General features: G+C 45.1%; 1 protein-coding gene across 5 annotated transcripts in view; it reads right to left on the reverse strand.

Moving 5' to 3' along the window:
- Positions 1-14,832, reverse strand: part of adcy7 (adenylate cyclase 7) — a 33,291-nt gene that overhangs the window by 9,121 nt on the left and 9,338 nt on the right. For 2 of the 5 annotated variants that reach the window (XM_029145176.3, XM_029145173.3), the window contains exons 2-8: positions 7,836-7,888; positions 7,212-7,719; positions 4,745-4,945; positions 4,318-4,479; positions 4,009-4,158; positions 2,287-2,447; positions 186-297 (exon numbers count right to left, since the gene is read on the reverse strand). In XM_029145176.3, coding sequence (XP_029001009.1) covers positions 186-297; positions 2,287-2,447; positions 4,009-4,158; positions 4,318-4,479; positions 4,745-4,945; positions 7,212-7,370 — 945 coding nt within the window. In that variant the 5' untranslated portion in view covers positions 7,371-7,719; positions 7,836-7,888. Of the gene's footprint in view, positions 1-185; positions 298-2,286; positions 2,448-4,008; positions 4,159-4,317; positions 4,480-4,744; positions 4,946-7,211; positions 7,720-7,835; positions 7,889-8,010; positions 8,067-12,301; positions 12,323-14,832 lie in introns of those variants that run through there. The other 3 variants (XM_029145174.3, XM_029145175.3, XM_029145178.3) reach the window with 3 other exon arrangements.

A 14,832-nucleotide genomic window follows, 5' to 3' on the forward strand; every position in this document is an offset into this window, starting at 1 on the left:
TTTGTAAAACTACTAATATAAAACATGTTCATAACTCGTTGCTTCTGGTAACAACCACAGCCGGACTTAACTGCTGGATCAGGCCTTCTCATGTAAATGTGAGCTACTCTGAGAGCACCGTTACCCCAGGTTCACCTATGCTCAAAGGTTAGGCTCTACTGTAATGGAAGCAGAATGAAACTCACCTTGGCTATTTGGTCGAACTTGCCAAAGAGTTCATTGAGCATGATAACCAGCTCCTTGGGAGAGCAGTCACTGGCCAAGCGGGTGAAGCCGACGATGTCGGCATACAAGATACTGAAGAGACAGAAATGGGGTGAGTTTAATAGAGGCACTCACAAGCGTCAGCTCAAATGTAATAACACTGCAGCCATTAAATGTTTTGACACAGGAACATGTAAAGAAATCGCACACTGAAGAACTAAAGTGAGTGAAAGGTCTTTAAAAACAAAACTCCATTTACCACGAGGGGATAATAAAATATCCAACTGGTAGGAAAAGGATCCACTATATGCAATTAATTGCTTATAACACTGATTGGAGTTTCCATTAAAGGCTGCATAGACAAACACAATGCACTCAAGCTAATAACACAAAAAATTATATTCTTTTATGACATTAATATACACAATTAACTTTCACAGTGGTGGTAAAAAAGGAGGTGAAAGTTATTAATTGGCAATACGCCAGGTGTGTAAGTGTTTTGCCTTTTAATACATGCAACACAAACCAAAAATTATTTCTGCAATAGGGCATTTAATTAATTGCATTTCATTTAAACAGATACTGGAAGAAATCAAGCATCATAAAGCTCACACCATTTGCGTTCCCTACATTTCATTCAAGAGGCTGAATTTCTCCCCACAGCTTCGTTGATCATAACCCATTATGACCATTACGGCCTCTAAATTGTTTTTTCCCATTACCCACTGGTAGACCTGACATACTTACTGCAATTGTGTGTGTTCCAGTTCTAAATTACAGCCTACCCATTCTTAAGCCTGCCGGTCATCCAACAAAGACACTTCATCTGACCCCTGAGAGACCAGAGCACCCAGAGAAGACATCCAAACGGCCCCAACTGTTTCAGACAACACATACAGATATTGACCAGAACATCGAGAAGGTTTACATGAGCTAATCGCCCGAGCCGACTGGTTAAAGCTGAATCCCACTCGTAGTGCATCTCCTCCCGCAGAGGGACGTGACCCACCCCGCTCCACAGCCACATTTAAAACAGCCAGGTGCTCCGTGGAGCAGACAACACAGCTAATGACTGGTCTGACTGGGCTAATGATAGGGATCGCTTCCAGCCGATCCCTGTAATTCAGGCTATCATTCAACACCTTCTCACAGTGACCCTAAACCCGCATGGCAGCACGCAGTACTGGTGCCAGCAGAATAAGCTCCTGATTAGCAAAGAACTAAATTGTACTGTAAAATACCCAGAGAAACAAAAGGTGCCACTTGATTGTCTGAGCCAGTTTGTAAAGTGCAGGAATGGTCATGTATTCTAACATTCTAAAGAAACACTATTCAGGTAAAGCAGAGATTGTATCTAGCTTACATTTATCTGGAAATATGAGCCATCTGCCAAAGTTCAGGTAAAGCTATAACTGGGTCAATGCTCTGAAAACAAGCCTTCATCATAATCTCCATCCTCATATCACGTTAGACTTGTGTGTGCATTTATTTTGCTTTTAATGATGCACTTACAGTATGTGTTCCTGAGTGAGGTGCACACACAAACTCAACTTTCCAGACAACTGGGACAGCGACACAAATCAATCCGACATAATTGAATGGACAAACAGCTGCTTATATCACTTCTTCTACTTCACACTAGAAGAAAACTAGACCAAGAAGTCCCAGAATCCTTCTAGAGACCTCCACATCCTTACTTTCCAACATATCATGGACAGTTAGTCTGCTCAGTAATGGGAGGAGAGTGAATGCAGCCAAAAACCAAGAAGTCCTTTAAGAAAAAGCTTCAGACGGGCATGATGGTTGCATTTTACTGTGACCATGATCCCAAACACGTAACCAAGACCACGCTGAAGTAGCTCCGGGACAAGTCTCAGACTTTTTAAGTGGCTCGACCAAAGGCCAGACTAAAACCTCAGAGCTGTGCAGAGGCCTGGAGATGGTGGGATGTGTGAGGATCTGCCAAGAATGGGACAAACCGGCCGCATCCAGATGTGGGAAACGTTTGGAGAACTTTCCCGATTAGATTTGCATCGACATACACTCATTTTGCTGTAAATAATGTAAATGTGATGTTTGTACCTGACATTCTCGTGTCTCTTGACATAAAGGCTGTGGAAGTTATTATCTTTCACCAGCCGCTGTCTCTCCTCTTTGTCTTTACATTCTTGCAGGCGCTCCAATATTGCCAGCTTCATCTTCATGGAGATGTAGACCGGCAGCACCGACTGCAGCAGGTTCTCCTGTAAACACACACACGCACGCACAGTTATGTAAGTGCAATTTAGCTGGATCAGGAAATTAAATATATTTGACTTTTGCACTCTTTTGTACAGCGATGAGTTGGAAAAACAAGCTCATAATCTCTGTGCTCAAACACGAACCAGCACCAAATGAATGCACACATTATATCATCATGTTACTAATCTCACCAAATGACAGTAAACACGACAAAGACAATAAACATTAGTCTTTAGTTTGTTCTGCACACATCTGTCACAATGGCCAGAAGTCTGGGAAAGCGTCAGAGAGTGATTAGGTCTGGAATGTGAAGAGGCAGCTGCTAAAAAGGCGATTATTCCCTCTTCAAACCATCAGCGGCTCGTCAGGTTAAATGATGGGATTAAACTGGCTCAATCAAGCTTTGCTAAATTCATAGTTTCACACCGTACTAGTGTGTGTGGAGGCTCCGGCTACAGTAAGCCACCTAAGGACGAAAAGTTAAATTGTTTAGAATCCATTTATTTAACTGTACCTAAACCACAGAAACACAGCTGGTCTTTGCAACCGTCACTAGAAATAAATCCTGACTAATCTCTCGTGTTCTGCTCCATTTGTGCGCTCTTCACGGTGTCAGAGGTCTTAGAACAAGATGGGCATGAGTCAATTGCCATCTAACACACCGCTTTGTATTACAGCAAACAAATCACAGCTCATCAGATCACAAGATCTCCCTCGGAAATGTCAGAATCCTCCATGCGGGCTTGTGCAACATCCAGGACTAATGACACAAGTCTTTTATTTATGAACCCTGTGATTTAGAGCTGTCTTTGAAAACAAGCCAGTGTGTTCTGATACGAAACAGAATTAGTAAAATAAATAATTAAATTGGAGTCAAAGTGTTGCTTTCAAAGTGTTAAACATTTCCTTCTGTCTGATTCAATGTGGGAAGCCAGCGTCAGTTTGTCACTGGTCGCTTGGAGCAGCCTGAACGTCCCCCACCGTGCTATTATGCCTTTGTGCTCCCTTGTTCAGGCCCAGTTCAAACACAACAGAAGGTGTAAATGTTAACGATTCCACCATTCCCTCTGCGCACGACATTCCTCCCGCGACGCAACGCGGCAGCTTCCCCCGTCAGCGCTTTGTGTTCAGAACAGTGACAACAGGAGCGTGTTGCACAGGACGTCTGCAGCTCAAGTAAGTTAGAGCAGATGCAGCTCGTCCAAAAGGCAGGAAATTTTAATTTGAGGCGGATTTGTTAGTCGCAATGAAAACATCCACGGGAGTCGACGTGAGGCCAGCCAAAGGCGAAGCTCCGTGAGGGAACACAACTGTGAGGATTAAACTACATAAAACTGTATGAAAAGTGTTTTTCATTAGAGCCATACTTATTTTTTTAATGAAGAAATGCTGCATTGTTTTTGCATCTTTCTTCAATATTCTAGAATATATGTGTGTGTGTGTGTGTGTGGGGGGGGAGCTTCATTCGATCTTAAAGCCACACAGATACACTTTGAATGTATCCACCTACTGAACACAGACACAACACGAAGCGCTGCTTTAAAGCCGAGGCGTGCGTCCCACCTGCTGCCTCTTCTCGATCTCTAGCTTCACCATCATGCTCAGGGAACTGAGGGTGTCTTGGAAGGTCTGCCTCAGGGTTTTCTCCATCAAGACGTTATGGAAGGCTCCAACCCCAATGCCACACAGAAACACTACGGCGTTGGACACTAGCTACAGAAACAGACACAGAAGAAGACAATAGAGCTGAAACGGATTTACAGTACAATATATATTATAGTCTATAAAGTGAGACAAACATATTATTAGTTAACATCTAATTAATAGTTAGTTATTGGTTATTTCTTGAAGATTAAATCCAAGAGGTTGTACCTGGTTAGCAAGGTGAGGACTGCGTTCGCTGTAGACCGTGAGGCGCACCGTGAGTGCCATGATGTGAGACAGGGAGGAGATGGCACTCAGCACCACGGCGTACCGCAGCTGGATCGGCAGCATGGTGTACACGGTGAAGATGATGAAGAGGAAGAAAGGCACCTGAGCACACAAAGATGGACAAGTCCCTTTAAATGCTTCATTCAGTCACTAGTAGGAAGGACTAGTGTGAGACTAGCATCCCAGTGTGGTCAGACCTTCCACATATTTGAGGAAATAAACATATTGAACATTTCAACCAACCAGTGCTTTAAAACAAAGTGACAGCTACCGGAGCTTATTTAAACCTTTTACAGTGTATTTGTCAAAATTTAGTAGCACTGGAAAGATCAAGTTCATAAAAACCTTGGAAAAGGACTGACGTTACCTGGTCCCAAGGCAAGATGATGCCTGGGCTGGAGAAGATGAATGTAAAGCCCATGATGAGGTGTGTGACCCAGACAACCAGGCCCAGCAGGCGTCTCCATCGCTGTGGGAGTATTTCTGTATACACCAGCACAAACAAGGCCAGAAAGACACACAGGCTGCCGCTTACCACACTCACAAAGGCACAGTGCTCCTTCGCGCTCTGCTCCAACAGTAAGGGACAGGGGAAAGAAAATGGGTTTTAGTCATGCGGCCATTAAAACATGTTTAGAGTGTATGAGGTACTGCAGTATATATGCAAATCATTAAAGTCTGACCCACATGACCATTAAGCAGTCACAATATTATGCTTGACACCGGTATGTTACAAGTTGAGTCGTCCCCACTCTAAGGTTTACAGGACGCGAGCTTCAATGAGCTACAGCCTTAAACCGGCAGTCAGTCTGCGCTTTATTGTTCACGTCTGTCGATTTTGAGCTCTGTCGTTAAAGATGAGGCTCACGCTCTGTACAAGATGCTCTGAAGGCCACTGGTATTTAGCCTGGGGCTTATCTTGATTTCTGTATTCCTCCACCCCACACACACACACACACATCTGTTGCTGCGTCACTCCTGCTCCAGGCTGCCATCTCCTCGATGGAGATACTGTACAATGACGAGTTCCAATGAGAAATGTGCCAGAAACAAGGGGCGTTTGGACGGTGGGCGGAGAGAGAGAGAGAGAGAGAGAGAGAGAGAGAGAGACAGAGAGTGTGTATGCAGCACACGGGAGAGAACGAGGGGTTAAAACGCAGGCTCAGGCACAAAGTCAGTGTTAGTGGAGCTCCACTCAGAGAAGGCCATCGCTGCATTGTATGCTGAGGCTTCTGGTTACCATGGCAGCACTGGAAAAAGCCAGATCCCAACCAAACCTCTTTCTCCTCCCCATGCAGCACTAAACTTTTCTGAAGCTACTAAAAGAATTATTATATTATATAAATGAGGGCTAAAACCACATGACCACATACAACCTACATGAAACCCGGGGGTTTCTTTTAATTGTTCCCTTTTCTGACATGAGACAATGTCTTGATATGGAACCATTATCTGCAAAAGGTGTATTGCATCATATTTAGTTTCAGGAGGACTAATGCAGCAGCAGGACGGTTACAACCATCCCTTCATCCACACGGCGCACGGGAAAGGCGGTCCAAGTGGCACTTGGACCATTTGCTCAGCCGCGTTTGCTCCCAGCGCCGCTCTCCGTCCAACAGACAGAGGAGGCGTCGCGTAAATGTAGAGCGACTCTCTGACACCGGCAGCCTCTCCCATACGGGCGTCCTGCCTCCGCTGTGCCTCCAGCAGCCGCATTACACAAGCTCCAGCTCATGTTCTCCCCTGGCAACCGTGTGCGCATGGGCGACAGCCCAGAAGAGAGCGCAAAATAGGGACGGACGCGGCGAGCGACAGCAGAGAGGCGCTGTGGCCGAGTCCGAGACTCGAGGGCAAAAGAGTGCGTGGCGCGAGATAAGATCGGTGAGACAAAGATGGGGATACGCAATTAGCAAAAAGACAGGGAGTGTGCCGGAGAATGAGCAGCAACACAATGGGAGGAAGGGTCCAACGCCTCCTCCTGCGGTGGAAGCGCACGCGGCCCCCGGCGGCACGGCCGTCAGTTAACACGCGAGGGCCGAACCCGCGACTGCTCCACCGCCGCCGCCGCGGTGCCAGAAGCAACATGCCGCCATCAGCACAGGTCACGTGAGCACCCGCCCTCTTTCATCCCGCTGCCACAGTCGCAGCCGCGCTTTGTGTGCGTCGACAGCCGCATTGTTCCACCCACTGCTTTTATGCCTTTGTTCTTTCTTGAACGATTTCCTACTGTTCACTTTTCCAACGCCGCACACGCAGTGGATGCGAGCACGCCGGGTTGGTGTTCCCACCGTGTGTAGGTGATTATTGAACGCGGCCTTAGGGTGTGTAGGGACCTCCACGTGCACAGGACAACCTGTCCACGCATAGGAACATATGACCCGCTCCTGCGCCCGCTTCAGTAATGGCCTCTTTCGCATTCTGTTACACAATCACTCATTCACACTTCACAGTAGCTACACTGTTAGTGAAGAGGAGTTAAGAGCATCATGGAGTAGCATTCCGGGAAGAGGAGATGGTTTACGATTTTTACATTTTCATAGGAAAATCTAGGGTTTCAAAGTTACACCGAGTTGCTTTAACAAACATCCACTGCAGCTGTTAACGTGGAACCCTTCACAGCATCATGACTTATTCTCACTGATGAGATGGAGCTAAAGCTGCCACGCTGGGGACCAGACAACGCTTCCTACTGCAGATGGATAATAATACGAGTAGTGTGTCAAAGCAAGAAAAAAAAAATAGTCTAGAAACTCGCACACCACTATATTTTTACATGTAGGCTAAAAAAATATCAAATCAGTCTTTATTAAACAGCATTTGATATGAAGACTCACCAGTCGGAAGGCCAGGAAGAGGACGAGGAGGATGACGCAGAAGAACATGGAGAGGCCCAGCAGCAGCACCAGCGGCTGGTACTGGCTGGAGAACTTGCGATACAGCGCCTCATTTTTCAGCTCCTGCTCGTTCAGCAGGTACTTCCCCTTGGCCGGCATGGCTGGCGCTTCTTACAGGAGCATAGCAGGCGTTCAGAGCGGGCCCGGCGTGCAGGAGGCTGCGCTGCCTTCGCGTGGGACAGATGTTTGGATAACGGTCCGAGGAGCCCCTCACTAGCTCATGACGCTCTCAAGTAAAACTTGTGCTTCGCCTTCGCCTTGACATCCTGAAAGTCGACCTCGAAGGGTCCCTCGACCCGACGTCCTCCCTCCGTCGCTCTCCCTCTCTCCCCTTTGCGAGTCCTTTTATGTCTTTTATCTCCTGTCTGGTGTTGGCAGCCGGAGCCGCTTCATCCCGTGCCAGCTACTGTGCTGTTCCCCTCGGTGGGTCTGAGTAATAAGCCCGACTCTGGGAGACACAGAGGAGGATGGGAGTTTTAGGAAAAGGGAGGAGGGATGTAAAAGAGGAGAAGGAAAAAGCAGGAGCCGGCGACGGCAGTTACAAAAGGTCATCAGTGATCTCACCAGGATTTATGATGTAACGGAGCAGTGAGCCTGGCAGTTCCACTGAGAGGGACCTGAAGTGGGAGAAAAGGGGACAAGATACAATAGAGGGGGAGAAAATAAGCAAGTATCACTGTAAAATATTATCATATATGGAAACAAACATTCTAAGAACACGTATCTTACACAGACTCACATCAAGTGTGTGGCTTAACTGACTTTAAAAGGGTCCTGTGTGTATGGGTGGGAATGCTATGAGAGTGAGACATAAACACTCGAGTCACTCTATGAGCACGTGCTTATTCATACAAGAACTCCACAACTTGCACAATCTAGAGAATCCTTCCTCCGCGTGCCCCGAGGCTCACTCAGGTCGCCATGTCCAACGGAGAGCGGTTGCTATGAGCGACACAACACAGCAACAAAGGCACGAGCCAATATACGCTTCCTCAGGTGAGCTAACAAATGCTGTACAGATCCACAGCAAAGGTTACTGTAATAAAAAAAACACAAGCACACAAACCATACACGAGCTGAACTGGTTCCATGAACGCATCATCTCTGCATTTTAACCGAAAACACTGGTTATGCGGTGATGATACTGCACAGTTTTCAGTTAATAACAACAGCAATATTTTCACATTTACTTCCACAACAGCATCAATGATCAGATTCATAGCAGGAGCTGGGATTTTAGTGGGAAACGGACAGCTGGACCATCATACTAATGGAGAAGGCAACAGATTCATGCAGGAGCTTAAATCAGGTCTGTGCTCAGGCACGTTGCAGGTGATTAGGAACTGTACAATAATGTGCAGACTTGTTTGATTCCATTGAGGAAAATCCTCACAGCACATACTGTCATTACCCTCTAACCCCCGTGATTACACATGGACTCATTTTTGTCATAAGTAAAGTAAAGAAAAAGGGATTAAATAAGGGGCAATAAGACGAGGAGGAGAAATGAAACAATGTGAACTTTGCACCGCTGTCAATAAAAACCTCATTTCCTCCGGTTACTAATATCGCTACACTTGACTGCAGTGTGTGTACTTCACATAGCAACTGAACTGAAAAAGAAAGCAGAGAGGGAGAAAGGGACAGGACGCACACGCAAGTACGCACACGCAAGTACGCACACACACACACACACACACACACACACACACACACACACACACACACACACACACACACACACACACACACACACACACACACACACACACACACACACACACACACACACACACACACACACACACACACACACAAAACGTACTGACACAGTGTCACAGTTGGACCAGAGGTAACTCACAACCACTTTTAACAGGATGGGGGTCACGTTCACCCCCTTGCATCGCTGAGGAGTCGCTACTCTGTGTAAATGACTGCAGGTTGTTTGCACAGGGGAAACCATCTACTGTACGTACCCACTAAATGCCATTTCTCCATTTAAACCTCAGATAGTACTAGTCAAATACATGCTACTGTAAATGCCAACACACACACACAACACAGCAGAAATAAATGTATCAGCCATGTATACATTTTATTACTGAATGCATGGGAATAATCTGTTATGGTGGGAAACACCCCTTTGACAGGCCAGGAGGTCTGAATGGTGATTTTTACAATAAAAAAAACAAAGAACGAAAAAAAATATTGGAGTTACTGATTATCAACAGGACACCAGTCTCTACTATCTGCTAATCTGGGTCCGTCGCTTACTTTCATTCCTCCCTTTAACTAAATAAAAGGCACCGGCATCTGTGTCCAACTGCTCATTTCTATGCAGTGCGACCGTGTTTTTCCACGCAATCAGTGTTCCAGTGTGATTGTTCATTACAAATGCTCTGGCATCAATCAACGAGTAAGTGACAAGACCGAACTCGACCTGCGAAGCTACGTGCAAAGAACCCTGCACCAAGCCCAACGTGCCTCCAGGCTGCTCTGCCTTTTTTTCCCGGCTGCTGCGTGAACACAATAAAGCCGGGGAGCGAAAAAGCTTTATCTCGTGAGAAGTAGTTTTTAAATGAATGGCCAAGGTCAGACTACCCAGTGACTTGGCATTTAAGGGGTTTGCCTAATCGCTGCGAAGCCATTCGGCGCCGCAGAACCTCTCATTTAACACATGCTGCCCGGACTCTAAAGTAACCATGGCAAACACCCCCCCCCACCATCTTCAGACCTGTGGTTGCGCTGTGACGCTCATTGGGGAGATGAGACAGGGATGTATGCTTCAATGGCACCAAGTCTTTCAGTGAGTGGGGATGAATGGCCGAGGCTGTGCTCCATTGACTGCCAGGTCTTTCAAACATAAAAGCTCAGCAATTGAGAGAATCGCGCAGCAGCCTCATAAACTGGCGTCACGGCAGCCGTACAAAACCCAACTCACGTCACTGCTGCCGAGACGCAGGAGCGAGCGGCTCCCCGCAAAGAAAAGCAGAGGTAACGTAACAGTGTTGAACAGAGAAAGTGCTAAAATGCTAATTTTTACATTGAAAGGCTGTAGTTTCTCACAAATTAAGAACCGATTGAATGAAACACTCAGATGTGCACATTGGACGACGTGATCACTGGTCTACTTATATTTTGTGGGTGAAAGCGATCAGGGAATGCTGTGCAATCACTGCACTGGTAATAAACCCATCCCACGATCTGGCTGGATCTCACCAAACCTGGGCCCAATTCAAAGCCTTATTGTGACGGGCAAATAGGCAGGTCTCATTCCAAAGCAAATCACTCTGCTTTTACGGCCGCCTTTGTCTCGGTTTTCAATAAGGTCCGGACAAAAAAAAAGAAAAAGGACGAAGACTGACCTCTGGAAATAAAAAGGAGCAGGCCCATCTCCGAGCTCATGCTGCACACAGATCCAGGATTAAAGGCAACCTGGGTAAAGGTCAACTGGACCAAAACAACCAGGCCTCAACCAAACATTCAGGGTGAAGCACACGGCAATGGACCCCTTAGTTATTCAGCGCTGCCTTCATGGCGTCAGCAAGCAAATACTCATTTTCAGTTCTTCATTTGTGCTCGCTCACCCACAGGTGCCTTCCCTCCACACTCTCCTCGCACGCCCACTTTTATTCAGTCGATTTAATCGCTTTTTAAAATCCATATAAAAGATGCAATCAATAATCAGGGGTCAACTATCAATACGAAAAAGAGCAAAGTACACTGGACGTGATGCGTGTAAACTGTGTGTTCTGCAATGTTCTAGACAAGAATTTAAAGAGTTGTACATTTCATGTTCAACAAGAGGAAATTACTCAAATGTCAAGTGTCCTGCTATATAATTAAACGTTAAAGTAAATATTAATACTTGACTTAGCAGCATGATGCAATAAGGGAAAAGAATGAATCATCCAAAGCAGTGAGCGGAGGCTAGAGTATGTACAGTATATAATCATGCAGTAGCTCGGCTATACACAGAGCCTCCCCATAAACAGGTGACTGATGTATGTACAGCAATGCACCAGGACGATTAGATTAGTCCTCCTGTTCTTTCCAGTCCCCCCTGCTCTCCTGCCAGTGCTGCCTACTGGTATTGAATTAGCCGCGTTCACCAGTAGGAGCTGTTGAAACCTAACAGTATTATCAGCGTGACGCTCTGCTGCTGATTCAAGCTTCAAATGCCGTTGCTTATAATAAATACAGGAAGCGCGAGCAAGAGCAGCACATGCTCGGAAGCCGGCCGTCAAGTGTTTCACATTTACTTCCACAAACTTAAGCCATCAACAAGCAGCAGTGCAAATACGGGCTTATTGATTTAATGATACAAAAAAATTTGGATCATGTCAACGAAATCCAATAGTGAAACAGCATTGATTGAATTAGTCTGAACCATTTCCTTCTTATGTGCTGTTTGTGTTTGAAAACACCTGCAAACTCACAAAAGAGAAAATGTTCAGCAGTCTCTAGAATTTTTTTTTTAATTCATTTATAAAAAAAATTATTATTTTCACCTTTACTTTTTTATGGTTGGGTGCATGTAGCATTAGTACAGTACAAATCGAGTAATTCATCAATAAATAGTGACTTTTCTTAATCACGTATGTAGGAAAACTTTAAATACTGGGAGTAGAAACGGGGAGTTGGACCCTGGAGTTTATAGACGACTGCTCCAACAACATGCTTCCCCAACACGACATGTGACAACGCAGGCATGCACTGTTCAAGGGCGCCGAATCCACCAAGAGTCTGTCCAGCTTAACAAAGCCTCAGACGTTCTAGGCACCGAGGAGAGGACCGTCCAAATAACAACCAGCTCTGCAGCACTTAACGAGTCGGAGAGTAAAAGGCACACGTTAACCCCTGTTCCGATGGCATTTAGAGGACTCTCAGTGCATAATGAAAAGAGTCAAAGAAAAAAAGATCTGGTATGTGCAGAAAAATAACTCTCCTGGCAGAACTCTCAAGTTATTACCACTATTAATATTAGTAAGGGCTTAAATTATTAAATTATTAAATGTTTTGCGACCTACCAGGCAGTGCTCATCAAGGAAATAAAATGAACCAAGTGAACCAAAACAAGTTCTTCGGTTAAAGACTGCAGCCTGTAGCATTACTGCAGGGTCAGCTATGGTACAGAAAAACACTTGACGTTTCCACGGCAACCATCGTGTCACCAATCATGCAGGAATGAATGGACAAGGACTACAATTATGAAGGTCTTATTACTGATCTTTCACTCTCTATCACTTGTTTATGTATGTAGATGAATGAATGAAATGCAATTTGCAACATACAGTGTAAGTGTTTTTATGCATTCAGTTTGTTTATATTTAGAATACGTAACGCATTTGCTTAACAAGTGCAATCATGCACAAAGAAGACGCGAGTTTGTGCAAAGCTTAGTTTCTTTGTCATCTATTTTTTTTCCCCAAAAGATACACAGAAAACAAACTTGAGAAGAAAACGTGGTGAAAAAATGTGCCCCAGTGAGAGAGGCCATTGTTTCCAGCTGGTGCCGTCGGCCACATCCCCTTTTCAGGTTACATAATGAGACCCGCTTCATCTTGTAACTGTATAGCGGTAGGGCCCCTTCCACCGCTGCTGCCACCAGCACCAATAAGAAAACCATAATTATCCCTCCGCGCGCCAGCCCGTTTGCTTCCAGCGCCGACAGTCCGGGCGAAACCTCAGCTTCGGCAGCAGCACAGCGGAGCGCTGTTGACACAGCTAAACAAAACCTTCCATGGATGTCATGGGGAGTCTGACTGCCTCAGATCAGCCTGATTATGGTAATTTCCCAAGCTATCATAAAGCCCTGCCTGATGACAGGGCCATCTGGTGCATTTTTTTAATATCTCCTGTCATTAGTGAGGCCTCAGCCTCCTACTGCTGCGCAGGTTGGGGTTCACTGCCCCACGTCCCTTCAGCGTATATGCACAGCCCCACACTGCTGTTATGCAAGAGCCTCTCTTTGATACAGGAGGAGCAGGAGTGAAGCACCGGCCACCTTCAGTTGCCAAGCAGTCGAGGAAAACATGCTCCATATCGGCCAGTCTAATTAAACACATTCTGTTATCTTTGGGAAGTGCAGACAATGGGATTGGGCGACACTGCAACAGCTTCAGCTGTAGGAAAATCAATGCAGGGCCGCAATAGTTGGACCTGCAAACATAATCATCTGCTTCTGCCATAAAACATCACTCCCTCATCTGCCAACTCTGACGTCTGACTTCTACCTTGAGGCACAGGCACTAAACGATACGCTGTATGTTCTTTATACAAACAGAAACTGCAGTAGATTTAACACTGAATACATGACATGGAGCATGAAAATATATTTTTAGGTTCTTAATAGTATCATATTGTTTGTACAACAGGGTGGGGTGTCGTACCACATTAAAAACAAATTAAGGTTAATGGGCCTGCGACTGCATTTATTTGCAAACCACCATGACAATGGAATTACATAATGGCTATTACACAATCTCAGAAGAAAAAAAAAATGGGAAGGAACCAATCTGCTCTTGGATCCTAGATGGTGTGTATGAGCGTGCATAATTTAACTGTGCCCAACTTAATCAAATGCAACGTTCACACAGAACGGCTGCAGTTTTAGGAAGCCAAATTAAAAATGCCACCAGGACCAAGGCGAGAGCTACGTTCATTTCACAGATTATTCCTAAGATTTGCTGTGCCGTCAGCAGCCTTGTGCCTGTAGTCCTGTAGTTACTACATTTAACTGTATGTAAAACCATAAAGGGACTGTGAAAGACTAAATGGAAGGCATTTAAAGGAACAGCATGAGAAAGATTATGTTTTGAAAATTAAGTTTGCTTTTGTTTTGGCAATTGTTTGGACATTGTCCAGCTTTAATTGAGCTTATTTCAATTAGTGCGTAATGGTCTATATTGAGAGTGTGTGTTCAAAATTAAAAGCTGGTTTGGTTCTGACGTTAACGGTGAGAACAACCCGACCATCTTTCAATTTTCTTCTGTTATTTAGATTTTTTGTTTGACAGTTGTTTGAGCCCATTAATACATTAATGAGTCCTAAATGAATGGAGTATTCAAGCAGGTTAGCAATGTTCAAATACACTGATGCATTAGTACAACATTAGACTTGAGCTGTTAGCTTGAGAGGATTGAAATCGCTTACAGTACGCGAGTCCATGGGGCGGGTTATGACTTCATCTGAGATATTTAATTCTTGTCTACTGTAAGTGTCCATCCAAAGAGCATTCCAACGATAGGAGCATTCCAACTGCTGCAAAAGCCTGACTGCAAGACGAGAAATTTATTATGTAGTGCTTCATTGGAAGATGCAGAAGTCTCAATCAAGACTATGGGCATTATGAACATTCTAATTAGTGAGACAAGCTGTAGCTATGCAGACAAAAAATACTTTCTAGGTATGGAAAATAGGGGTCAATGTGAAGGAACTGGAGAGCAGAGAAGGCTGACTGAAAGCGGTGTAATAATGTCTCTAAAGAACATCACAGAGCATGAAGCTGGACAACAGCAGGGCAAGGTCAAAAGTATTGAAGAATGGCTTTCCCCAAAAA

The sequence above is a fragment of the Betta splendens genome, chromosome 3 (genome assembly GCF_900634795.4).
Source record: "Betta splendens chromosome 3, fBetSpl5.4, whole genome shotgun sequence".
NCBI classification, from domain to species: domain Eukaryota; kingdom Metazoa; phylum Chordata; class Actinopteri; order Anabantiformes; family Osphronemidae; genus Betta; species Betta splendens.